This window comes from Danio aesculapii, chromosome 1 (assembly GCF_903798145.1).
Source record: "Danio aesculapii chromosome 1, fDanAes4.1, whole genome shotgun sequence".
Taxonomy (NCBI): domain Eukaryota; kingdom Metazoa; phylum Chordata; class Actinopteri; order Cypriniformes; family Danionidae; genus Danio; species Danio aesculapii.
This window is the reverse complement of record NC_079435.1, coordinates 28,212,579-28,239,419: the sequence shown is the minus strand read 5'-3', so window position 1 is coordinate 28,239,419 and position 26,841 is coordinate 28,212,579. Positions and strand designations below refer to the sequence as shown.

The window sequence follows — 26,841 nt, the reverse complement described above, 5'->3', positions numbered from 1 at the left end:
CAAACATTTCAAACCCAAAGTCAATTATTTTCCAAAAATCAATTCTTCTTTAACAGGCAGGGACTGGGACTGGTAAATTTTAGACTGGACCACTTTAAAACTTTAACATGATTAAAGTGTAAAAATAAAGCAGTCGAAGACAAGTCACATTGTCTGGTACAACGCTTTTAGTGAGCCATACCAGAATCAACAAAGCTTGTATAGGTGTCATTCAAATGAAGTGAAACGATTTCAAAAGACAATTAATGAGCAATAAATATAGCCAAAAAATGAAATATCGAATATATAGAGTCATCAAAAATGTGAATTTTGACATTTTATTGAACATTTGGAGACTTGGTACACTTTGCCTGGTCAAAATTACATATCTGAAAAATGATTCCTAAGCAATCTGAGACATGCATGAACACATTTCATGTAAAGTAAAACATATGCTAACAATGAGTTTCATTATTAACATTTGAATTAAAAGTTGCTGTACATTTTTATATTATTGTATTTCAAGAGTTCCCAATTAGCTGATGATCTATTATAAAATTGTTTGGCATGCTGTCGCAGGAGAGAGCTCTGAGCTGAAAGGATCCTCAAGCCCAGGGCTTTCTCCTGTTCGCAGAGCAAGAGGGGAGCTTGAGCTCCGGTTGATCTTAAAAACTCCCTGGCTGAAGTGTCTAAGGTAAACTACTTTGAGAAGGGAGCTAGACAAAGTGCCTGTTTTGCTTAATCTGTTACATTTGATGCATGTCTTTGGATGGTGGGAGGAAACCAGAGAACCCGGGGAAAAACCCATGCGGACACGGGGAGAACATAAAACTCAGCACTAGGGCTGTGTGATTAATTGAAATCGAATCGCAATTTGAAACGTTGCGATTAGCTAATCGCAAGAAGCTGTGATATGAAATATATATATGCATTATTTAATTTTCCCCACCCAGAGCAAATGCATGACTGCCATCTGTGTGTGAGTTTTACTAGCCAATTGAGTAAGCACACTTTCGTTCTTCCCAATCAGAATTGCGCAACCGAACAATGCAGAACAGCCACTATAACCCACCCCCCCCCCCAAAAAAAAATACATACAGGAAAGCGTAGACAATTCGTATAATGGCATCTGGACAGAATGGTAATATGGGGATATTTAAGTTTTAGCAGTAGTTCCAGGCGAAGATAAACATGAAATGAAGGCTGTTATTAGTAACTTAGGAATCATATGATTGGGGGATCATGATTAGCTAATGCAAGTCCAGCTGTTGTAAATCATAAGCATGTGATCCTCTGTGGAATTTAACTTTGGGGGCAACACAGTGGTGCAGTGGGTAGCACAATCGCCGCACAGCAAGTCACTGGTTCGAGCCTCAGGTGGGTCATTTGGCATTTCTGTCAGTCTGCATGAAAAAAAAAATATAGGGGTGCTAATAATTCTGACTTCAACTGAATGTCTGATAATAAGAATAGTTCACTGGGAACATTTGTTTATGTCTAATTAAGGAATAGGACATACCATAAAACAATTAACTCAATTAATAAAAGTATAGATTACTGAAAAAACTGAAAAAAGCTGTAAGAACATCTTAGTAATTACTGTCGTTGTGATTTTAAAGTCACATTTTACATCTCCACAATATTATTGCAAATGCAATTACCTGTTGTACTAGTGTGTTCAGATGGTTTGTTTTTATTCCTTTTTTTTGTCCTGCAGACATCCATGATGAGAATGGACTGAGACCTGTTATGGTGTACATCCATGGTGGATCCTACATGGAAGGAACAGGGAATATGATTGACGGCAGTATTCTAGCCAGCTATGGAAACGTCATTGTAGTGACCCTGAACTATAGGCTGGGAGTGCTGGGTAAGTCATTTGTTTTTCATTAAATGGTTGATGGTTTTGATTGAGAGATATCTTGCTGACCTCCTGTTTTATATTCAGCCGCTTGCATGTGTAATAAAGATATATGGGTGTTTTAAGAGGCTCTTGATCTTGGAATTGCTGAGAAGGATATGGGTCATAGGCTTAAAAATTTGAAGAATGTAAAATGAGGGTGTAAATCAGTTTAAATGGATTAGATGCAATATACTCGGATTCAAGCAAATAATCCTGAAAGTTTATTGTACTTAATAAAATGAAAGTTATGTGAAGTCAAAATCAGATGAAGGTGAACCTAAACTATTTGTATTTAAGGAATTGCCTAGTTACAGCATGAGAATCCAGACTGAAATATGTTTCTTTGTGCGTGTGTTTCTTACACAGTTAGTGCTTAATGTTCTGTTGTGTTTTGGGGATTTCTGGGCTTTCTATTGTTTTTGTAGGGTTACAATTTTGGTCTAGAGATTGAGAATTGAAGACTGGTTGTACATATGGCTAGGGCTAAGTACTGAGTATATAGGGCACAGTTTAACCAATTATATTTCAGCAGCCTGGGTTGCCTTGGTTGCCTCGTCTGTGACCAAAATTCAACCTCCAGTGGACAGTAATAGCCTCTGAAATGAGACGCAGATTCCACATGTGGTGTTTATTAATTAACAAATAATACAAATATTATGATTGTAAATATTATGTGAGCAGGTTACATTGTAACACAGTGTCCTAACAACACGGTACGTGATGAGATTTGCAGTGATAAGCAGTTTGGCTGTCTGCATCAGACGAAACCCAACATAGATTAAATACAGTCATTGAGAAGCACAGAATTGTGCACTTACTGCACTCTAACGAAATGGTAAGGTTACAATCTAATTAATACATATTAAACCTCTTTAACATTATAAAATGTATATGCTGAATCACTGATATGTGTTGGCTTGCACTGAGTCACAGTTCTAAAGTTCTATTTCACATGGTTTCTTTTATTTCAAGATCTGAGGTGAACTATCTGCTCAATTTGTTAGCATTTCACACTGAATAAAGCACATGAGGTTTACCTGAGGTGATCATTGTCAGTATATCCTGTTGTTCAGCTGCAAGAAATCAAAGTAAATACTCATTTTTGAGAGTGCAAAGGGAAACTGGATCTAGTGCTGCACACACAGACAATGCAAACAAAGTAGCATTTATGTACCGTTTTTATAGCATCACCACAGAGAGATTTCATCATGCAAATATGTCTAGTAATGAGGTGATCCATCAATGTGCAAATATTTAAAAAATGCAACAAAATGACAGCTGGCATCTTTGTGTTCTCTTTTGATTTGCATCGTTTGCTTACTTTTGTCAGTTCAGTTGTTTTTCTCGTACTCTGGATGGGCCAATTTCTTTCACAGACAGCCAATTACTATTCTAAATTACTATGCTGAATTGAGCAAACTCCTTTTTTATTTATTTATTTATTTATTTTTTATTTATTTATAATATTTATAGATTTTTTAAAGAAGAACTGCTTTAAGTATGCATCAGTGAGCATCACACACTGAAGTTTATCTTTTTATTTCTATTTGAAACTTATGACTTATGTCTATTTAAACTGTCTAAACTTCTTTGCACTGATTTATTGTGTTGGTTACATTTATTTATTCATTTATTCTTTATCTTGCAGTGTCTCATGAGATAAGAGCTTGAGTGTGAACATTGTGTCTAATCTAATCTTTCTCAATGCAACCTATTTAAGTTAATTGAGTTGATTTAATTCAGCGTTCAGTCATGTAATTCAGTCATGTTAATTTAATACAAAAAACTGCGCTGATTTATTGTGTTGGTTACATTTTTTTTCTTCATGCTTTTTTCTTTCTTTGTGCAGAATCACGTGAGATAAGAGCATGAGTGTGAACATTAGGTAGTGCTTTGTCTAATTTTGTTCAGTGTTTTATATATAAATATACATAGGCCCAATCCCAATTTTATCCCTTAGTCCAGGGGTCACCAAATTTGTTCCTGGAGGGCCTGTGTCCTGCAGATTTTAGCTCCAACCCTAATCAAACAAACCTGCAGGCTAATCAAGGTCTTAAGCTGCGGTCACATTGGGCTTTGTGTGTGCGAAATTCTGTCGCTGCAAAAAGGGGCGGGGTTAAACAAGATGATTAGACATTTAAAAAAGCCAGCGATTGCTCCATGTTTTAAATTTCTGTCCAGTGAGGTCATGTTTTGATCCTCGATTTGTCTCACGCAGTCAAGTGATGCGATTTTGCAGGTCAGAGTTCACCAAGCTTGAACTTTGCACCGCAGCAACATGCGAAACTTGACGCATGACCCCGCGTTTCCGGTCTGACGCATTCGCGTGCGTATGAATGGAAATCTATGGGAGGAAAAGCCCAGTGTGACCGCAGCTTTACTAGGTGTACTTGAAACACCCAGGCAGGTGTGTTGAGGCAAGTTGGAGCTAAACCCTGCTGGGACACCGGCCCTCGTGGACCGAGATTGGTGACCCCTGTCTTAGCCCTTCCCCTTCCCCTTATAGGGGTGCCCCTATTGTCTTTAGCTTGATGGCGTAGGGATAAGGGAAAGGGCTAGATAGCACTTGAAACAAAGATTTTTCAGGACCACACTCAAAATCAAGGGGTAAGAAAATTTCCCAGAATACACCGGCTACAACGACAGCATGACTGGACACGCAAGTAAGAAGATGCACATATTATTATTTTTTGTCATTGTTATGAATTTCAAGTTCATGTTTTACTTAAAAAAAAAAAAAAAAAAAAAAAAACGCTATAATAAAAACCGCTAAATTACGCTATCTATTATCCATAATAATAACTTCTGTAACATTATGGTAGTCCCCAACATATTTCACATCTGACACTCGAATACCCTGTCAGGAAAGTCTAGTGGTTGAAAATTACCTTTTTACAGTGTCTGCTATTATGTTAATGTTGTTTTTGTGTATTTACAGTGGCCACAGTGTAAATGCACAGTACAGTACCAGCTTATCGCCACATTATATAATTATGATAACATGATGCTTTTTAGTGATTTCCTGAAGATGAATGCTCACAAAAAAATGCTATTGGAATAACTAGTCGAGATTGCTGATCTCATATGAAGCAAGAGATCGTGATGACATATGATGACTTGTGCAGGTATTCTAGTGGTGTCCCATTTCTTAGGGATACATTTTAAAGCCCCTTCACGCTCTGTTTCAAGGGCCAAGGGGAAAGGGTAGGGGTACAAAAATAGAATAGGGATTGGGCCATAAAATCAAAGCAGTATCATAGAGATACCAGTACAACATATTGCTATTGCATCTCATCTTTTTTAAACGCCTAACCCTTGCTTCCAAACTTTAACACTACTGTACATACAAGTGCATTGTGATATTGGCTTGACCATAAACGCATGACATGATATAATGTTTATGCAAGCAACCTCTATGAGTTAATGGAGTTGATTTAATTCAGTGGTCAATCATATTTTTCAATAATGTTAATTTAATACAAACAAGTACTTAAGAAGAACTTATTTTTCACAATTATATAATGGCAGTACATTATAGTTTAATTAAACCTGTAAGCCATGGTTATAGAATACAAATCAAACATGCATGATTTAAATATTATTTCTTATTCTGCTGAAGTTGAGTTTAGTTTCCTGCATAGTTTCATGATTTGTGCTATTTCCGATGACTGACCTTGCGTTATGTCCAGGTAAAGCTGACCTCATTAAACATAATGATTATCTCCTATAAAGTAATGCTTTCTAAAAGTGAAAGTCCACACTAGTTTTCATAAGCTCTTCATCTTTTGTTGGTGCACAGCTATAACATAGGATGATTAAATTACATTTACCAATCTCAGTCGTTTAGACTCTTCTCTTAATGGTGGATAACTATTAAAAAAGAGACCACGGTTTTATTCCCAATCTTCCACTTCAGCTGTTTTTACCACTCGTTATCGGCTCCAGCTCTCTTTGTGGCTGGCTATATTTAGATATGTTGGAGCCAAGGGGAAAAGGTATAGGCCTGCTAGAAAAAGTGTGCATGGCAGGGAAAAAAAAGACAGTAGTTGGTGGAAGTGAAGAAAGTGGCAGAGAGACTGAAGACAGGAGCGAGCGAGGCCTTTGTTAAACGTGTTTCTGCTTCTCTGCCTGACAGCGCTCAGCATGAAGGTGATGGAGACAGTCTAAAGTGTCTGGCTGTCTCCGTATTTATGGAGAGCAGTTTGAAACGTAGTACTTGTGAAAAGCAAGTGAGATTGAAACATGTTCCAAAGCATATCAAACTGCTGGATTGTGTGTTTTTTGTGCCCCTCTACAAAAAGCGAAAGCTCTTTCTCTTTTCTCACAACATCTTAAACCAATGTCACATTGATGTCAGATACTGACATTTATTCGTCAGGTATGGCAACCAAAATCCAACATCTGATAGATGTCATAGTGATGATGTCCACACAACTTCAAACTGTAACATCATTAGACGTTGATATTTGGTTAAATTTAGGTTGGATGTCGGACATTGATTTCGGCGTGACATTGGGTTCTGACATCATCCAGATATTCATTTCCAAACAAAAATCCCCATGACGTTGGGATACAATGTCAATCTGACGTCATGTTGACGTCCTGTGCCTGCTGGGTGTTTAGGGCCATTTCGGTCATCATACAGTAAACATCTGTCATCTTCTCATAAGTGACATGCATCTAAACAGTCTCTCAGTCATTGCGTGTAAAGATTTTGGACATCTTCTTGGATACTTTTAATGCTTTCAAACAGTTTGCTGCAATTATAAATCGCCCATGTCTTGAGGTACTGTACTTCATTATAATGCCATGTACCTTCTGTATGCGATCTGTTTGGACAGGAATCACAGGACTGATTTTTCTAATCCCCAAAGAAAAGAAATAATAAAGTAGAGACTGCTGGTTGAAGGAAAGTAGTGGAGTAAAAGTACCGATACTGCACTAAAAATGTACTCAAGAGAAAGTAAAAGTATATGTTTTTAAAACTACTTAGTAAATTACAATTCCTGAGAAAAAACTGCTCAATTACAGTAGTTTGAGAATTTGTAATTTGTTACTTTACACCACTGTTTACAAGGACATACATTTGTATGATGACAGGGGCATGACCTAGGTATTACAACATTGAGGTGGTTTATGATGACATGCCTTGTGTCCTTGTAATTCAAAATGCTTAATGAACATACAAAATTCCCATTTTGTTTTGCCATTGAAATTTGCCACAGGTTTCCTGTAATGGGTGAGTTTAGAGGTAGGGGTGGGCTATGGCCAAATAATAAGCAGTTTTTACAGTATAAAATAAATTACGCCTATGGAGAGTCCCCGAAAACCAACAATACCAACATGTGTGAGAGTGTGTTTGTGTGTCTAGTTGGCCCATGCCCAGTCTGCCACCAGCGAGACAGATTTTCTTCTCAGCTGTTTTTAGACCTAGCGCTGTAATGGCTTTATCCAGCTTTCAGACACATGCTCACTGATTAGCCAAGGGTGAGAGGAGCATTCCGGTGTGAAAATGCTATTTGTGGAAAGACATGCACTCCTTTTCGCTAGTTAGAGGGCAGAAATTATTGCTGAACATATGTAGACGCATTTGAGATCGATGCAGCTACAATTCAGTGTGCATAACAGGGTTGTTGCTGTGATAGCCATGTGGGAATTATTACAAGCGCACGGGTATTTATTTTTAATCATTTTGGTCTATATGGGCACGCATGTGTATGAATGTGGATTTTTGTGCGCCTGTAAGTGTGTGTGTGCGCTTTGATAGGAATCGGTCCATCTGCAGTGAGGCACATGTGGCCTGCTGATGATCCAGTGGAGGCTGTTAGGAGGAACTGAGATGTGTCACTGGCACATGACTCTCTCTCCCTCTCTCTTTCTCTCTTACATGGCAACGTGAGGCGACTGTTGATGTGCTTCATAATACAGCAGAAGGGTCTGTTTCTGCACTTAACTCGTCTGCACGGGGCACTGTTAGTTCCAGTTTGTCATGATGAGTTATTTATGTGTGTGGCACTAAACGAGGAATAACAATTTATTTGTGTTAGCAGCAGTGTAGAATAGATGTCAGTTCTGTTTTTGAGCTATGGATACAGCTATTGTTTATGTGCTGTAATAACAACAACAACAACAATAATAATAGTAATAATAATAACAACAATAATAATAGTAATAATAATAATAATAATAATAATAATAATAATAATAATAATAATAATAATAATAATACATATAATATTAATAATACATATAAGTATAATAAAAAATAATAAATAATAATAATAAGTATAAAATAAAATTAATAAATAAATAATAATAATAATAATAATAATAATAATAATAATAATAATAATAATAATAATAACACATATAAGTATAATAATAATAATAATAATAGTAAAAATAAATCTGATTTGTTTGTTAAACTTTCTTCGTTGATTAGCTTAGCTTAGCTTAACTGTTTTACTTCATATATTGCTGTTTAATTAAAGTTTATTTTATTTCATGTAGAACAGCAAAGGGCTGTGCAGTGGGTAGCACAATCACCTCACAGCAAGAAGGTCACTGGTTCGAGCCTCGGCTGGGTGAGTTGGCGTTTCTGTGTGGAGTTTGCATCTTCTTTTCCCAGTGTTGGTTTGCAGCTGGAAGGGTAATCCTCTGCATAAACCATATGCTGGATAAAATGACGGTTCATTCCGTGGTGGCGACCCCGTATTAGAACAACTAAAGCAAGTTGAAATGAAAATAAATTAATTCAATGTCTTTGGAATTTAATTTCCATACTCTAGAAGCAAGTAAGGACACAGGGGTGAATGGATTATGACTGCATTGCAATTTTTTTTTGTGGTGAATTGTCTGCATTAATATTTTATGGAAGGATTCTTGTTTTTGCCATTACCAGTGAAAGAGTTAAAGTGGAAATTAATCAATTTTGTTAATTGATTTCCACTTTAATGAAAATATATGTCGATTAATGTAACCATCTTAAAGAAAACAGCATGTTTTACTAGAGATTTGTAGAGCTATGGCACCGCCATCTTGGAATATCGCTGTGTCTGACGTCACGCGGTTGGTTCTGTTCCCTGAAGCAAACAGATACAGTGGAAGTAATGGACTGAACACAAAGACCAGACAGCCTAATTTAACACAATGTTTGGAGGTGTGGATGTGGAGCTGGTGCAAATGTAAGCATCAGAGCTGTGTTTAATATATAAAATATATTTATTGTATTTTTCTTTTTTTTTCCCTCTTTTTTAATTACTGATCATTTGATTCGCTTTGGTCAACTCTCTGTATTACGCTGCCTGACTACCTGTTTGGGTTTCAACCATTGTTTCAACAAGGTCCGGTACCGACATAATGGGGATGGGTACTTTCATTTTTCACTACTACAGCCCTCACCTCTTTTCATTTTCAAACAAAGCTAAGATCGGCGCGGTTTTTCACATGCCAGGTTTTTATGTCCTTCATACCTGTTGAGAGATCTAGTTGATCGGCTTGAAAAGGGAATATGTCACATAAACATGAGTCCGTAAAGCGTGTCATGTATCATTTTAATCATTGCTTTGGTCTGAATATGAACCCCTTGGGGAAAGAGCACCCCTGTGACAGTTTTTGTACTTTTATTTTATTTTGGAGTATATATTTTTTTTAAGTTTATATATATATGAAGTCAGAACTATTACCCCCTGTTTATTTTTTCCCTGCAAGGTGGGAATATTTTTTTGATACATTTCCAAACATAATAGTTTTCAAAACTCATTTCTAATAACTGTTTTATTTTATCTTTGCCATGATGGTACAAAATATTTTACTAGATATTTTTCAAGACACTAGTATTTAGTTTAAAGTGACATTTAAAGGCTTGACAATGTTAATTAGGTTAACTAGGCAGGTTAGGCTAATTAGTCAAGTCATTGTACACTGTAAAAAGTCATTCTGTGGCCTTGTAGATTTCATTAATATTAGTATGTAAACTTTATTTAATAAAATATTCCTATAAAAAATATATAATATATAAAAATATATAATTTCCTGATTTTAGGGTACTATTTGCTTTTAAATTAATTAAAAATGACTCAAATCTAATCAATTTTATCATTATAAATTAGCTATTATTTTATTCATTTGAATAATTTCAAAATGAGAAAATATTGATTAATTAAATTGGGCATTTTTAAATTAGCCAGGGGCATAGGTCAGGGGCAGATGTCAGTATGTCTAGCCGAGGAAAGGCTGCCCTCGCTAGAGTGAGTGATGAGCACTAGGTGGTCATGACCTGGAGGTGAACATCTCCGCAATTGTCAAAAGACATTTCAAAATCTTTATGAATAAACCGCAGATTTGAGTTTTAAACAGCTACATTCTCGCATGAACAACTGTTAAAACGTTTTTTCATGATACTTAAAGAGCAATATTTAATTATTGTATGAGCTTTCGACTCGGTTGGTCTGAAATGGATTCTGATTAAACAAACTAAAAAATAACAATTCTTAAAATACTTTAAACAAACTCTTATTGTTAAAGTCAGATATATGTAATATTTTTGCTAGTAAAGAAAAAAACAATATTGCAATTTGCACTGGTTCTGTTCAGTACTCGTGTGAGAATGAATCGAATTGAACCGACTTTGGATTGAACTGTTTTCTGGGGGATTGGGGATTATTTGATCGCATGTGTTCAAAAGCTTATACTCATCAACATGCAATTAGTGCACTATAGCTTGTGTACAGTATAAAATGTGTGTGTCTGAGCATAACAAAATGGTAATCTATCATATTGTTGTTTTAAGTTATTATGCAAAAAGGCAATCGGTTTCGGGTGGGATCCAACTCTTACAATTCATTTAAGGGAACCGATTCCTAGAACCGAGCCGACTCAACTTTGCAAATAACAGTGTTGCCAGATTGGGCGGTTTCCCACCATTTGGGCGGTTTTGAATTTGATTGTGCAGGTAAAAAATGACATAGCCGGCGAGTAGAGAAAATTTGGGTGGTTTTGAAATGGCGCGCCCCCTCGTCAGACAATGCTGGAGCAGCGTGAGAGTGGACCAAAGCACCTCAAACGAAAGGTATTATAAAAGAAAAATAGAAAACGTAGAAATATTTTGTATATATATTAGACACAACTTTGATGCTTGTAATAGCACCAACCCTGTACATGTCCACAAGTTCACACATTGTGTTAAATTAGGTTGTCCAGTCTCCGTGTTCAGTCCATTTTTTCCACTGTGTCTGTCCAGCTGAGAGAATGGAACCAACCCAGTGATGTCACATATCGCGATAGTTTAAGATGGCGGCGCCCTTGTGCTAAAAGCTATAGAAAAACATGTTACTTTGTTTAAAATTATTACATTAATGTGTGTGTGTGTGTGTGTGTGTGTGTGTGTGTGTGTGTGTGTGTGTGTGTGTGTGTGTGTGTGTTATGTGTTCATTAAAGTGGAAACCAATTCACAAAATAATATAAACTTGACTGACTGCTTCACTTTCACTTGACCTTGTAATTGAAAACACAAAAACATTATTTTGATCATTTTTGACTCTCTAACATAAAGTAATATGTCATTTAAAAGACATTAATTATCATAGTTCCATGATTAAGAGCAAAAGCAACAATACATCATTGCTAATCAGACAGTACTGACCATTAATGTACAGCAATATGTCTCATAAAGATTTTGTGCTCTTTCTCTCTCAAATAAATGTATGAATGAATGAACCACATTCCCCTCAACCTGCACTGTTCTCACAGGGTGCTGTGTGACAGCTTTCCCACAGACTTTGCTCCATCTTGTTTAGAGGGCTGCATTTTTTTTCTAGTAAAATCTTAAAAAAATGAAATGTGACAAAAGCTCTTTTTCTGATATACATTTACTGATAATATTGTTTTTTTTTTAATGGTTGACTTCAACTGCTGACCTTGTGGGTTGATTTTTTTACTACTTTTATGTGAAATAAACAATAATTTTTATATATTTTAAAATTAATTCAGAATGTGGTGTCGTATTTAGCTGCTCAGCCATTCATGTGGTAACTATGCTGCCTGGCGGTGCCTTATTTATTTGTTTATTTCACAATCATTTATCTACAGTATGTATTTATTTTGGTACATTAGTGTTCTATCTTTACATTTTGTTTACGTATTTTACATAATAATTGTAAGACAGTTCAAAAATGCAACTCGATTTCTCCCTGATTGTTGCCTCTGTAGTTTTCACATACTGTATGTAGGTCATGAAGTATAATAGGCAATTAAAATCATGAGACTGTCCCTTATTTAGACTTTATTTCACATCTGTTTGAACATGATTATGCCATTTCTAAACCATTACATTGCTATAGGTAATGGTCTGGTTACTAAAGTAACCCTCGTTCCCTGAGGGGGGAACGGAAATGCTATAGTGGATTTAATCCACCTATGGGAATTTCGTTCAGAAAGCCAATTGTCTGAAAGTGTATGTAATCGGGCCAATGAAATGCCATGAATTGGCAGCGTCAGCTTGTGCACCTGATGCTTGTTGCAATCAATTTAGCAATAAAAGCACGGGGAAAGCAAGGAGATGCATCCTTTTTAAGCTGAAGAGACTGATACTCACACTTAAGGAACAATCATTATGGCGATGCAATATAGCATTTACGTTCCCCCCCTCGGAAAACGAGGGTTACTTTAGTAACCAGAGCGTTCCCTTTCGGATGGGGAACTTCAATGCTATAAAGGATTTAATCAACTTATGGGAAATGTCTGGAAAATGTCATAATGACTGCACCTTACCTCCGCCTCCGATGAGAGGTTTGCCAGGCAAGCGTGAGCGCACCTGCATTATAGAGAGGCGCGGTCTTCCAACGTGTTCCCTGGCATTTACTTATCGAATTTACAATAGAATGGCATTTACAATAGAAGATTTAGATATATTTTGTCGGGAGCCTCAAAGCATCTAGATAATTTCTAGGAATTTAAATACGACAGTACGTTGGGAAAGTGTGCAGTCCCGATAGGGAGGACGCTGCGGAGGCCATCTGCTACCCAAGTGGGGAGATATGGTGGCAAAAATGTATATGGACTAGCCCTGAAAAGGGGGAGTACGCATATAATAAAATGGTTAGCGGAGAGTGAAGACATGGCTCCGCCTTTGAGGGTGGACTGCACTGTGGCTGAACAGGCATATGGGATCACCTAGTGGGGATCACGCATAGCAGGCACCTATACCCAAAACGTGGGCTGACCAGAGGCCAGACCTACAACGTAATGGGCCAGCGAGTGACTCCTCCGCTGAGTCAGTGCTGGGGGCCTCGGAGGAATCTCTGCAGGGCTCACCTAAGCGGGAAGCTTTACTGACAAAGTGAATAAGCGCACGAATCTCCGTGTTAGGGAGAATGGCACAGCAAGGATGTTTCAACACCAATCACCAATCATGAGTTGTTTCCTCAATCACCAAGGGTTACATAATACCCTTGAGGAAACCGGCTCCACTCACAGATTGTAAAACCTGACAACCTACAGATGTCTGTTAAAGAGGCGCCGCGTGCAGGCGCCCAAGAGGATGTGATGCTCCGAGTGGAGTGCGCACGCACTCCTGGGGGAAACGGCTCACCCTGGCTCTGGTAAGCGAGGGAGATGGCATTTACTATCCAGTGAGCCAACCTCTGTTTCGATACGCCACTTCCCTGCTGCCGACCACCATAACAGACTAAGAGCTGCTAAGATGATCTAAAGCTCTGTGTGCGGTCCAGATAAATTTGCAAAGCACGAACTGGACAAAGTAATGAAAGGGCTGGGTCTGCCTCCTCCGGGGGCATCGCTTGCAGGCTCACTACCTGGTCTTTAAATGGTGTGGTAGGAACCTTGGGCACATATCCCGGGCGGGGTCTCAGGACAACGTGAGAGTAAGCCGGCCCGAATTCTAGGCACGAGTCACTGACCGAAAATGCCTCCAGGTCCCTGACCCTCTTAATCGATGCCAACGCGACCAGAAGAGCTGTCTTAAGGGACAGAAATCTTAAAGATACTGAGTTGAGTGGTTAGAAGGGATCTGTACGCAGGCTCGTGAGAATGAAGGATAAGCAAAGATGGAAGCCACGTAAACCTCGAGTGTGGAGGACGACCATCCATATCAGCTGAACAGACTCGGGGTGGAGTTTCCATTCTCCGGGACGTACAGGCTGCTGTGAGAGCGCGTCGGCTGCACGGTTGAGCTCACCTGGAATGTGAACGGCGTGCAGCGTTTTCAGCCACGTATGACTCCAGAGGAGCAGACGGTGGGCGAGCTGAGACATGCGGCTAGAGCGAATACCCCCATATGGTTGATATACGCCACCGCCGCCATGCTGTCCGTCCTCACTAGAATGTGCTGCTGCTCCAGCACCGGAAAAAAATGGTGGAGAGAGAGGAACACTGCCAACAGCTCTAGGCGATTGATATGCCAATGCAACTGGGTTCTTTTCCACAGGCCCGCAGCTGCATGCCCACAACACATAGCCCCCCCAGCCCATGCTGTAAGCATCTGTTGTGACAACAACATGACTGGACGCCTGTCCTAGAGGCACTCCGGCCTGTAGGAATGAGGGGTCGATCCAAGGGCTGAGGGCGCGGTGACACAGCACAGTAACAGTGACTCGGTTTGTGCCCACGTGCCATGTGTGTCTGGGGACTCGATCGTGAAGCCAGTGCTGAAGTGGTGTTATATGGAGTAATCCGAGTGGCGTGAGCAGGTGCGGATGCCATATGCCCCAGAAGGCTCTGAAATAATTTCAGTGCGACCACTATTTTGCAGTCGAACTCTCTCAGACAGTTCAGCATTAGCTGAGCGTACTCTACGGAGAGGAGCGCTGTCATGGTGACCGAGTCCAGCTCTAGCCCGAGAAAAGAGATCCTCTGCATGGGGTTGAGTTTGCTCTTTTCTCGGTTGACCTGAAGCCCCAACAGGTGGAGGTGCCGGAGCACCTTGTCTCTGTGCATAATCAATTGCTCCTGAGAGTGGGCTAAAATCAGCCAGTCATCTAGATTATTGAATATGCAGATGCCCGCGAGCCGAAGGGCCGCTAAGGCACCCTCCGCAAGCTTATTGAAGACCCACAGAGACAGAGAGAGCACAAAGGGGAGGAATTTGTATTGCCAAGCTCGACCTTCGAACACAAACCACAGAAACTGATGGTGGCGTGGAAGAATGGAGACATGGAAGTACTCGTCCTTCAGGTCTATCACTCCAAACCAATCCTGAGGACGAACGCACCAGAGGATGCGTTTTTTTTTTTTCGTGAGCATTCTGAACGGCAGCTTGTGCAGACAGTGGTTCAAAATGCGCAGATCTAGGATTGGCCGTGACCCACTGCTCATTTTGGGCACGATAAAGTACGTGCTGTAAAACCCGCTCTCCATCTCGGCTGGAGGGACCGGCTCGATTGCATCCTTCGCCAGGAGGACAGAAATCTCCTCTTGCAAGACAGGGGCAGACAGGGGACTGACCTTGGTGAAATACACACCCGTGAACTTGGAGGGCCGTTAAGCGAACTGAATCGCATAGCCAAGTCTGATTGTGCGTATGAGCCACCGCGAAGGGCTGGCCCGCCCTAACCAGGCAGGCAGAGCTCTCGCTAATGGACTCTGGTCAGGGGAGCACGAGGGTCCCGCGGAAGAGCTGGAGGCGAGAGATTCACTCTCACCTCACACCCAAGCTCCGTAGGGGGGGCTCGAGGGGTGGGAAAAAGGAGACCGTCCTCCCAGAGCCTGTGAGCCACTGGCAAAATGCACCGAACCTGGGAGTTGGAAGGTGTAGCGTCCCAAACTGGCAGAGTTTGGGCTGACACATCCAGGAAAGTGGATAAGTGCTCTTTCATTGATGTTTTCGTGGCACTGAAAAGTGCCGTTGGAAATGGGGCCCGACCCTCCAGCGGGGAAAGAGCAAATTCCCTCTTCTCTGGATGACCTGTCTCAGGTACGCTTCTCGGTCCGTTTACCAGACTTAACGGCGACCTGGGCAGGGGGGGCTGCCTGCTTCCGAGATACTCAAAACGCCTGCTTCGCCGGAGGCACAGGCGGGAGTGGGGCAGCTCTTGTAGACGGGCGCCCTCGGCAAGGAGCAGCAGATGGGAATGGCTCGGCGGGCAGAGCAGGCTTACGGTCCCGCCGATAGATGACATTACCCATCGCATCAGACTGGTCTCTCACCGCCTTGAATTCCTGGGTGAATTCACCGACGGTGTCACCGAACAGGCCAGCCAGGGATATGGGGAGTCAATAAAATAAACTTTGTCGACTTTGCGCATATCAGCCAGGTTTAGCCAGAGGTGGCGCTCCTGGACCACTAATGTGAACATCGTCCTCCCCAACGCACACGCAGTGGACTTAGTGGTCCGAAGAGCATAATCGGTTGCGGTGCTGAGCTCGTGTAGCAAGCTTGGATCAGACCCACCCTCGTGCAGCTGGGCCAGCGCCAGCGCCTGGCAGCCTTGTAAGCTCTGGCTCAGAGCAAGGCAGATAACCTACAGGCTTTGGACGGGAGACGAGGTGGACCCTGCCAAGAGGAGGCGTCACGCGGACTAAGATTTGACAGCAATGGCGTGCTCAACCTGTGGGATCGCCTCATACCCCCTGGCTGCTCTTCCGTCAAGAGTGGTGAGGGTGGAGAGACAAGCAGCAGGGGGTAGAAAAAGGTGCCCCCCAGAACTGCGTGAGCCTATTGTGCACCGCCAGGAAGAAGGGGACGGGAGGCTTCAAAGGCTTGGCCCTCTTGTCCTCAAAGTAGCACCCATCTAGTCGGTCCGGCCGTGAAGCTGAGGAATAAACCATCTCCACCCCACGGCCGAAGCAGCCTGGGAAAGCATGGCTAACATGTCCGTTTCTGTATCCGTGACAGCACTCACCTGCCCGGAGGGGGCGAGTGTGTCTGGATCCTCATCAGACAATGAAAGCCCACCCTCCGATGCAACAGTGGACATCTGGTCCCCGTTGTCATCGAGCGTAAGGGCTACCATCTGGTTAGATGGATCGCTTCTTCCGCTCGAAGCTTGGATGGAGCTCTTGGAGGAGCGGGAGGTCCGCAGGCCCGGAGGCAACAGATAATCTCCCACTGGAATCCTGAGACCTGCCCAAGTGCCCGCTGCAGTGCAGGGGACAGCTGGGGTGGTTCGCCCTTTTGCAAGGGCTAGCCGCGGTGTTAGCTGCGCAACAGACATGCCAGCGAGCACCGCATTAACATGCTGGACCCCCAGACATGCAATGCAGTACTCGTGCCCATCATCTGAGAACAGGAAACCACCACATCCAGAAACGCACAGTCAGAGCACCATTCTGAAAGGAAGTGCTGCACAACTGTGTTTCTCTTTTAGGAAACTTGCAACTATACGCACCGCTCTGGAGAACCAAACCCAAAGAACACCAGGCAAGGGAGAAGCCCAGCTCGACAGTCTGCCGCTGCGTGTACACACTCTGGACCGGGAGACCGCTCTCGTTCACTCGAAATCGCTGGATATCAGCAGGAGGAACCCTCATCTACTCCTTCAGAACGCTGTAGAAGTCTCTGAAGTGAAAAGGATGCATCTCCTTGCTTTCCCGTGCTTTTATTGCTAAATTGATTTCAACAAGCATCAGGTGTGCAAGCTGACGCTGCCAATTCATTGACCCGAACGAAATTTCCAAGTGGATTAAATCCACTATAGCATTGAAGTGAAGGGGAACTAGATTACACTGTAAACCCTGAACATAACTTACAATTTTGCATTTTTGTCCTATCACTTAAAAATATGAGTTAAATTAACTTATGTACCATGAAAATGCATAAACTTAAGATTTCAAGTGTTGTGACCTCAAAATAATAATTAATCCTTTGAAAAAAAATAGGTCATTTTCACAAATGTAGTCTTGACTGTAAAATTCTAATATGTGCAACCTTTTAAGTGCAAGGTCTTTTTTTAAAATAAGAAAACAAATAACTAAATTGAGTAAACTCGTTGCCTCAAATTAATTGAGTAATGGAGTTTTCCAAAACTTGCATATTTAAGTTGCCAATTTTGTAGACTATATTTAAGTTGTTCAGTTCACCACACTTAGTACTAAGTTTGGTGAACTGAACAATTTAAGTATAATCTACTTAAGTACTAAGTTTGGTGAACTAAACAATTAAAGTATAGTCTACAAAACCAGCAAGTTGAATAACTATAAAGTTGAATAAACTTAAATATGCAAGTTTTGGGAGACTTTATTACTTTATTAAATTGAGGCAACGAGTTTACTCAATTAATTTAATTCAGTCAACTTATTAGGGTTTTCAGTGTAAAGCCATAGTATAGATGTTCTTTTTTTCTTTCTTGCTTTTATTTTTGTGCTGTGCTAACAAACCCCTAGAACACATGCACATCTTGATCTTTTTCAGTGTATAACCTTAAAATGGAACCACGGAGAGTACTGGAAAATCACAGTCCATCTTTTATCAAACAAGACATTAAAAACCTTCCCAAATCACCCTTTCAATCATTTAACAGACAGTAGCTTTGTGCTAATAGAGCCCTCTGCAGTGGGTCAATCTCCACGGAGTCTTTATCCTATTCACTTCTGTCTTTGTCAGTCTGTCTCCACAACTACCTGGATGGTTCCTATAGTCTCTTGGAGAACTGTGAGTCTCCACAGCAGGGCAAGGACAGGCACAGCCCAGGGGACCAATGCCAAATGGGCTTCAGTCCTCTGTAATATTTGGATGAGGAGAAAGAGAAACAGAAAGATTAGGAGTGACAGAGAATGAAAAAACAAAGGGCCTCATTTTTAGCAATAAAAACACACTGGCACAATCATGGAGAGAGTGTGCCTGGTTGTCTGTGGGTATGTCACGCTGTCCTCAACCGCCAAAGGCTGAATTGTTTGTTGTTGTCTCATGGCAGCTCTAATGACTTTGCTTTCTTTGTGCATAAAAACACAGAGAAGCAGGAGGTTTTGTAAGGTAACGGCCAGAAAGACCAGCAGAGGGCTGGTGCAGGTAAATGTGTTTAAATTGGACAGGAGTGAAGTACATCAGAGAATATTGACGAGATTAAAGATAGCATGTCGACACCAGGAGAGGGAGAGTTGAATCAGGCTGACAGAGAAGTTAAGGTGAGAGATGACTTGAGGAACTTGAGGCAAAGTGTGTGGCAAAGAGTTGCTTAAGCATAGATTTTAAAGGACATTAGAGCTGTGGTCTAGAGGTTAGCACATGTTGTAGCCTGAATTTTCTCTTCTTATTTTCTATTTATCTAACCCCACATTTCCACACATGTTGCTAAGTATTGTTAAGCTGTTGCTGTCCTTACGAAAGCATTCTCTTTGTTTCCGTGTTTTTGACCTTGGACTGTTTAACCTGTTTTGACCCTTTGCTGCCTGCCCTGAACCTTTCGCCTGTTTTTGGATTACGCTTCTGGACTACCTACTACACTGTTAATGCTGGTTTTTGATCCCTACCTGTCTGACCGTTCTCTTAATAAAGGTACATTTGGAACTACCCCTGTTTGTATAGGATCTATACGCAACATGTGCATTGTTTCCAATGCAAAAGTCAGATTTTGGTGACACGTCCTGAAAATACTCAAGCCAGCACTATATACTATTTGCACAGCCATTTGAAAACTACAGTAAAGTTACATATCACTGTATTTAGTGAGGTATCTGAGTACAAGACACTGAATATGTATGTTTCACATTTTTACTGCATTTGCTCTTTACAATTCTAATTTATTCACAGCATTGGGCAAAATAATAAATACACCCTTATTTACAACAAACATAAACTTCCTTTGGGTAGAGCTGTGCACAACTGTAAACAATATTGCAGTACATATTGGAACTGAACCTACAACATACATAGGTTTGTAAATCATTCATGGAATTGTTCAATTTAGAAGACATTGTTGGGGGGGGATTTAAAAGATTTTAAACATTAGCTTGATAGATTTTGACAACTAGTTCACCATGTTTGTATGTATTGACTCAAGTAATGACATGAGGACTATAAGTTTTATATGGAATGACTATTCATCATTCACAAGTTAAGTTAAATTTGACTGACATGACATAAACAAATGATAATGTTATAAAACAGCTGCGAGTTGTATGAAAGCAATTGATGAATATGCAAAAGCATTTGCAATTTGTTGGAAGGAATGAGAAACAGCTACTATGATGTGCACAAATGACTAATTGTTTTAAGAAATCCATTGACTGTTGTGCAAAAGTAAATAGTGTTGTGAGAAATGCACCAAAGCCACTGAGAAAACTGTAAATTTGTCATTAAAATGTCATTAAATATTATGATTAATCATAATTATAAAGGTGTCATATGTTATTAAAACCCCTTTGATTTACTTAATACCCCCCCCCCCCCAACCTTGTAATTTCAGTATTTTCCATTCTGAATCAGTTTTAAAAGCATGTTGGATCAATATGGAACTTCAATATCAGGAAAAAAATAAAAATATTAGAACTTTATATCTCTGTAGGACCGCTTTCAGTTTGAATTGGATGATTCCTCATGACAAGCACTATTGAAATATATAGTAATTTTATTTCTACCCATTTATTCCTATTTTTTCTCTAAGTTTTTATTTTCTTAGAAAATGTATGTTCAGGTCAAAGGGCATACTAAATCAAGTTAAAGTTAATCTGTTTATCAAGTTATGTTGCAATTCATTTGTATAGCATAACATTTTGCATGATGGTAATATAATTATGTCTATTATAGTGTCTGTAAGCAATCTTGAGAAGGCAAGGTTGGGCCTTTAATTAATCAGGCGAACAATTGAATGTGTTGTAATGTATATTCATCTCTTGTTTACTATATATACAGTACTTTCTACTTTAAAAAGTGACATATTCATTCTTCAATTGTTGTTTAATCAAATAATATTCATAAAGAGCATTTGATGAGGGCATGTCTCCCTTTAGACTTTGATCAATACAATAAATGTGTCATAAAAAACAAACAATACATGCATAAAAACCTTATTTTTAAATATCAAAGACAGCATGGGTGGAGGTTGAAAAGTTGAGGTGATTGCCTAAAGGGGAGTCTTCAAAGCAGAGCACATGCGGCGCACACAGCGCCGGTTAACGCCTTCCCATTACAATCAGCTCAGAGCACAAACAATAAGCAAACAAGCTCCTCCGAATGGCACTGATGCCCAAGGCGGGTGAAAGAGCTGATTTGTCTGTACCAAAAGAATAAAAACAAAACCTAATTAAAGACAGATCAAGCCCCAACTGACGTTTTCCACATACGCACACACACACACCTCTAATGGCTTTTAGAAACGCAAACCTCCAGGATTTTTAAAAATGAGCCAAATCCTCTCAGGATGATGCAAACCCTCTTGTAGTGATTATTCAGACATTTCGAATCGCTGTGGCCCTGTGAGAGGGTCTGCCAGCTCTGATAAGGATGGCTACCCTGAGAGCCACTTGTAGAAATTACCCATTTTGTAATTTTACCTGATAGCGCAGTAATCTTTTCTAACATTAAATTTATGTATATATATATATGAAGAGTTCAAATGCAAAAACCATGCCAATTTACATTTCATTTATATAAAAGATGCATGTTGAGAAAATTTGATTGGGAATTAATGACGTCTTTTTGTCTTTAGCCAGTGTTGATAAATATTTTGCTTTATAATAGCTTCTGTCATAAAACCTTTAAAGAACACAGACTGAAATGTTCATCTTCTATTCTGATCTTGCGCACTTTTGATGACCATGCTTAGTTTCTCTTGAAAAGGTCAATGTTGTCATATTACTTTGTGAAAAAGTAGTATAATTGTTTTTTTATTAAAAAAAATAATCCATTTGTGAAAAGGGAGACATTGGGTTTTGTCCTATTTGTATTTTTATTTTTGTTTTTGTTTAAAATAACAGTCAGTCTGTAAGATTTTATACAGTCTATTATCTTAGGAATAATATTTGTGGACCACAAATTTTTAAAGCAGTTAAACTACTTTAATTATTAATTATAAAAATGCAAGACAATAAATTACATTTGCATTACATTAGGCTAAGTTAGTTTGCATTACTAAGTATAATTTTATATATATATAAAAAAAAAAAAAGTAAAAAAAAATCCACAGACAAGGATCTAAATGATCCAAAAAGAGTGGATCCAAAAAGATCTACAGTCATATCAGTGGCAGTGTATTTAATTTCCTTTCAATTATGAATGCAAAACAACAAATTGAATTCCTATTTAATTAAAGTCATTGTCTTCCTTTTTTTTATCTGTTCAAATGTTGTTATCTTGCTTTCTGTTATAGACAGGTATTTCTTACCCTATTATTTTGATTATTTTTGTCTTACTTTTGACCACAGTGTTTTGTAGAACAAGTTTTACCATCTACTGTGCTCCCACATTCTTCAGCGTCTAATGACTCTAATGACATCTGTTTAAGTATGCATGTAAGCATGTATGTATGTATGTATGTATGTATGTATGTATGTATGTATGTATGTATGTATGTACAATATGTATGTATGTATAGCTGAGGTCAGAATTTATTAACCCCCTAAATTATTAGTCCCCCATCCGTACCTCCCCCCTACCCTCCCCCTACCCCTCCAACTACCACAATCCCCCCGACCCCCACCCCCCCACCTCCGTTTAAGATTTTTTTTCAACACATTTCTAAACATAATATTTTTTTATAACTCATTTCTGATTTCGTTTATCTTTATCTTTGCCATGATGACAGTAAATAATATTTTACTAGATGTTTTTCAAGACACTTCTATTAGGTTAATTATGTTAACTAGGCAGGGGTGCGTTTCCAAAAACCAAACTAAAAACGCAAGTTTCGTTGTTACAAATATAGTTCGTTGATTTGGTGTTTCCCAAATCCATTGTTCCAACGAACATTCGTAAAATGCGTCACAAACTTGTATGCTTGCGACTACACCTCTAGAGCTGTAGTTACAAACATAGTTCCTGGCTGTGTTCTATTCCCAGTTATCCCCCCTATATATTATTTAAAAGCGGAATTTATGTTACGTCTCCAAAGCTTGTAAAAACAAAAAACATAGCATACATTAATTCTTTTAATTTACAGTAGGTAAAGTATATATATAAGTAAAGTATCATTAAGTGTCTGTACTGTATATAACATGTGCCTGTTAGTTAGAACATTTCTGCAGTGCGTTTCACGTTATAACTACGTGGTTCAAACGATGGATCTGCGACAGAGAAACTACGGGTTTTGGGAAACACACGTCAATACATCGTTATTTTCCCAAACGATGCATCATACTATGATAGTTCAGCCACGAGTTACATCATTGTTTGGGAAACGCACCCCTGGTTAGGGTAATTAGGCAAATCATTGTATAACAGTGGTTTGTTCTGTAGACAATAGAACAAAAAATAGCTTAAAGGGGCTAATAACTTTGACCTAAAAATGGCTTTTAAAAAAATTAAAACTGCTTCTATTATAGCCAAAATAAAACAAATAATAATAAAATAAATAATAAAAAGAAAAAAATATTATCGGAAATACTGTGAAAATGTCCTTGCTTTGTTAAACATAATTTGGGAAATATTTAAAAGAGAAAACAAAATTCAAAGGGGGGCTCATAATTCTGATGTATGTATGTATGTATGTATGTATGTATGTATGTATGTATGTATGTATGTATGTATGTATGTATGTATGTATGTATGTATGTTTGCCCAAATTCCTGTTCCTGTTAAAACTTCCTGTTGTGCACAGCTAATTCAATTCACCTTACAAAACCTTACACCTTATCTCAATTTTGATATCCTTAGAGATTCACCCAGGCCTGCAATAACCAGAAACCGGATCAAACAAACGTGCGTTGTTGTTTACAGACCTACAGACATCAGTAAACATTGCTCCTCCTGTCATCTCAGATATGCACAGTCTGGCATCATCAAATCTCTACACAGACACGAAGAGCTCGATTTGACCTCAAAGTGGACCTTCTTCTCCAACCAGATGTACTGGAGAGATCTGGCCTTGTTTTCCGCATAACTCCAGATGGCCTGGTCCCTTTGAGAGGAGGAGACCTCACTGTGTTGATTGGTTAATCCTATAAAAACTGCGTGAAGTGCTGTGGATGACAGCTTGTCGCTCAGGGATGCAGTGTGTTGGGGCACAAGAGGGCAAAGGGTTAATATGAATCTGGCCGTTGCATTTCCTGCCAGTTCAAGCCTCGTGTTCAGTCACGCTTTACCCTGTTTTAGGATGTTGTGCCAGGGGAGATGCAGAACTCTATGCCCTGCACACATTCGGATGCTAATGTGTTGCTTGCCTGATATTGTTTTAAGCTGTGGTGTGTCAGTGCCACAGGATGGTGGATGTAATTGCAAAGAGCACTAAATCTTGAAATTACAACCGCATCAAAGGGAGCTTGAGAAAAAAAAAGGAACAAGGGAGAAAGATAATGAAGCATTACGGGAAAAGCCATGTAAATCTGGAGTGGCATGACCTTGACATGGCACGAGTAATTTAGGTACACTTTTATTTGTGTCAGTTCATTTATTTTTCTCTGGGCAAGTTTAAGTGGGGTTAAAGGGGGCTCTCACCTGCAAGCTACCATTGCAAAAGTCCAAGCATAGGATTTGTGGAAAGAAAAAGAAAAGGATAATACATTTGTTAAATGTGACTGTAAAGATGAAAGTTCTCAGCTGAAGTAAGCAAAACAGCATCTCAATTGTAAAGATTTGATTAATTAATATTATATTTTTATTCATAAATTTTTTTATCAACTTTGTGTGGTTGTATTTGATTTCACTAAAATTGTCTAAATTTTAATGAAGTTCTAAAAAGCACTAAAGCAGCTCTAATGTCAGGCTATTGTATAGTGTGAATTAGGGCTGGGCGATTAATCGAAAAGTAATTGAAATCGACATTCAAAACCAATAATTGATAATTTTTAAAACCAAAAATCAATAATAATTTTTTTCCCGGTCAATTTTTTCAATTCTTTTCGGTAACACTTTATAATATCTATACACTCTGAATCATCTATTAAGCATGAGCAAATAGTGAATTCATTATCTGTTAAGCATTAACTCTACATTAATAGATGTTAGTAAACAGTATATAAATACAGCTTCAAATGCTGTATTCTTGACTTATAAGCACATTTATAATCTGCTTAATGATTGTGCTTTCATACTTTATTACTTATTAATTGTGTATTACTAAATTCAGTATTGCATTATTTACAAACCATTTGTATTTAAGGGTAGTTGGTGGCTTTTAGAATCATTCCGAATAAGTTAGTAAATGATTATTAAACTATTCAAATTAACATTTATATATTTTATTATTCAGACATAAAGTAATGGTTACTATGCATGTTAATAAATGCTTTATTAACTCAACTACCTGCAGTTTTGTGACCTAATCTAAAGTGAGATTAGGACTGTTTATGTTTTATAAATCCCTTATAAATGACAATTAAAGGCTTGATATCAAATGAACAAATGTTTGCAATCTTATCTACAAAATAAAATTACTGTAAACTTTAAACACTGCTGAATAACAAGTGTCAAAATACAACAAGAAATAAATACAATTAAATAAAATTGAACAAAATAAAACAATATAATAATTTAACAATATATTATAATACATTTCAAAGTTATTTAGCAATGTTTAAACTGTATAGTCATTTTATTTAACATAAAATTGCAAAAATTTATTTTCATTTGATACAGTTTCATTTGTGTATCTTCAAATGAATAGAAATTAATAACGTCATTTATTTTCTTTTTTTCCTGTTTAGAATATAACTGAGCCTTTGTCATTTATAAGGGATTTATAAAGCATAAATAGTCCTCACTTTAGATTAATTGACAAAACTGGATAAAGTTGACTAAATAAAGCACACATTAACATACTGTTATGGGAAGCAGACGGACAAGGAAGGTGAGTGAATTATTAACAATGTTTATTTGCAACACATGAGCACATAAGGAGAACGGAGGAGAAGTGAGTGGAGTCCGGTTGTGCGGATGATCCTTGGTGGCAGGCTGGATGACTGATACTGAGGGAGACCGAATGCACACACCAGAGGGCTTGCGGGGATAACAGACTGATGACAAACACAAGGCAGACAGGACACCGGGAACACTGGACAAACTAGGAGAGACAGAGAGCAGATAAGTACAATATACTGAGATCGAATGTTAGTGATTACCAGGAGGTGTTCACTCAGAGTCCGCTTCGTAGGAACGAGACCGGACACTGAGTGAAGTGAGGTGTGTGCTTATATAGTGACTATAAGTGATTGGGTGCAGCTGTGTGTGGTTAATACTCAGGTGATGGTGATCTTTGCGTGATGCTGGTGGAAGAGCCTGGCCAATCCGTGACATTACCCCCCTCCCCAGGGCCCGCTCCTGAGGGCCTATACCTCCGACGCCGTGGTGGTCTACCACGTCCACGAGGTGCTGGAAACTCGGGGTGATTGGAGTGGAACTCTTCCATAAGTGCAGGATCTAATATATCTGATCTGGGGACCCAAGATCTCTCCTCCGGACCGTATCCCTCCCAGTCGACAAGATATTCCAGCTGACCACCACGACGTCGGGACCGTAGAAGGTCCTTGATCTTGTAGATGGATCCGACTTCCGACATCAGTGGGGGAGGAGGTTCCTCTTCATGGCCAGGCTCTGTGGAGGGAATCAGAGGGTCGTGAAAGGGTTTGAGGAGTGAAACGTGGAATGTGGGGTGGATTCTATATTGTAGTGGTAACTGTAACTTAAATGTGACGGGGTTGACCTGCTCCAGGATGGTGAAGGGACCAACAAATCTGGGACTAAGTTTTCGGGAGGGCAGTCGCAAGCGGATGTCTCTGGTGGAGAGCCAAACTTTCTGCCCCGGCGCATAGCTTGGACCTGGGATCCTCCTCTTGTCGGAGACCTCCTTGGCTCTGCGAACTGCCCTCTGGAGATGGTGATGAGCATCGTCCCAGACCCTCTCGCTCTCCCGGAA

At 39.4% G+C, this 26,841-nt stretch overlaps 1 protein-coding gene across 1 annotated transcript in view; it reads left to right on the top strand.

The window, feature by feature from the left end:
* The first annotated feature begins 1,698 nt into the window (after nucleotides 1–1,698).
* Nucleotides 1,699–26,841, top strand: part of nlgn4xa (neuroligin 4 X-linked a) — a 110,148-nt gene continuing 85,005 nt past the window's right edge. Inside the window, 1 exon segment of the mRNA XM_056458304.1 lies at nucleotides 1,699–1,849. Within this exon segment, the coding sequence (XP_056314279.1) occupies nucleotides 1,729–1,849 (121 nt within the window). The 5' untranslated portion in view covers nucleotides 1,699–1,728.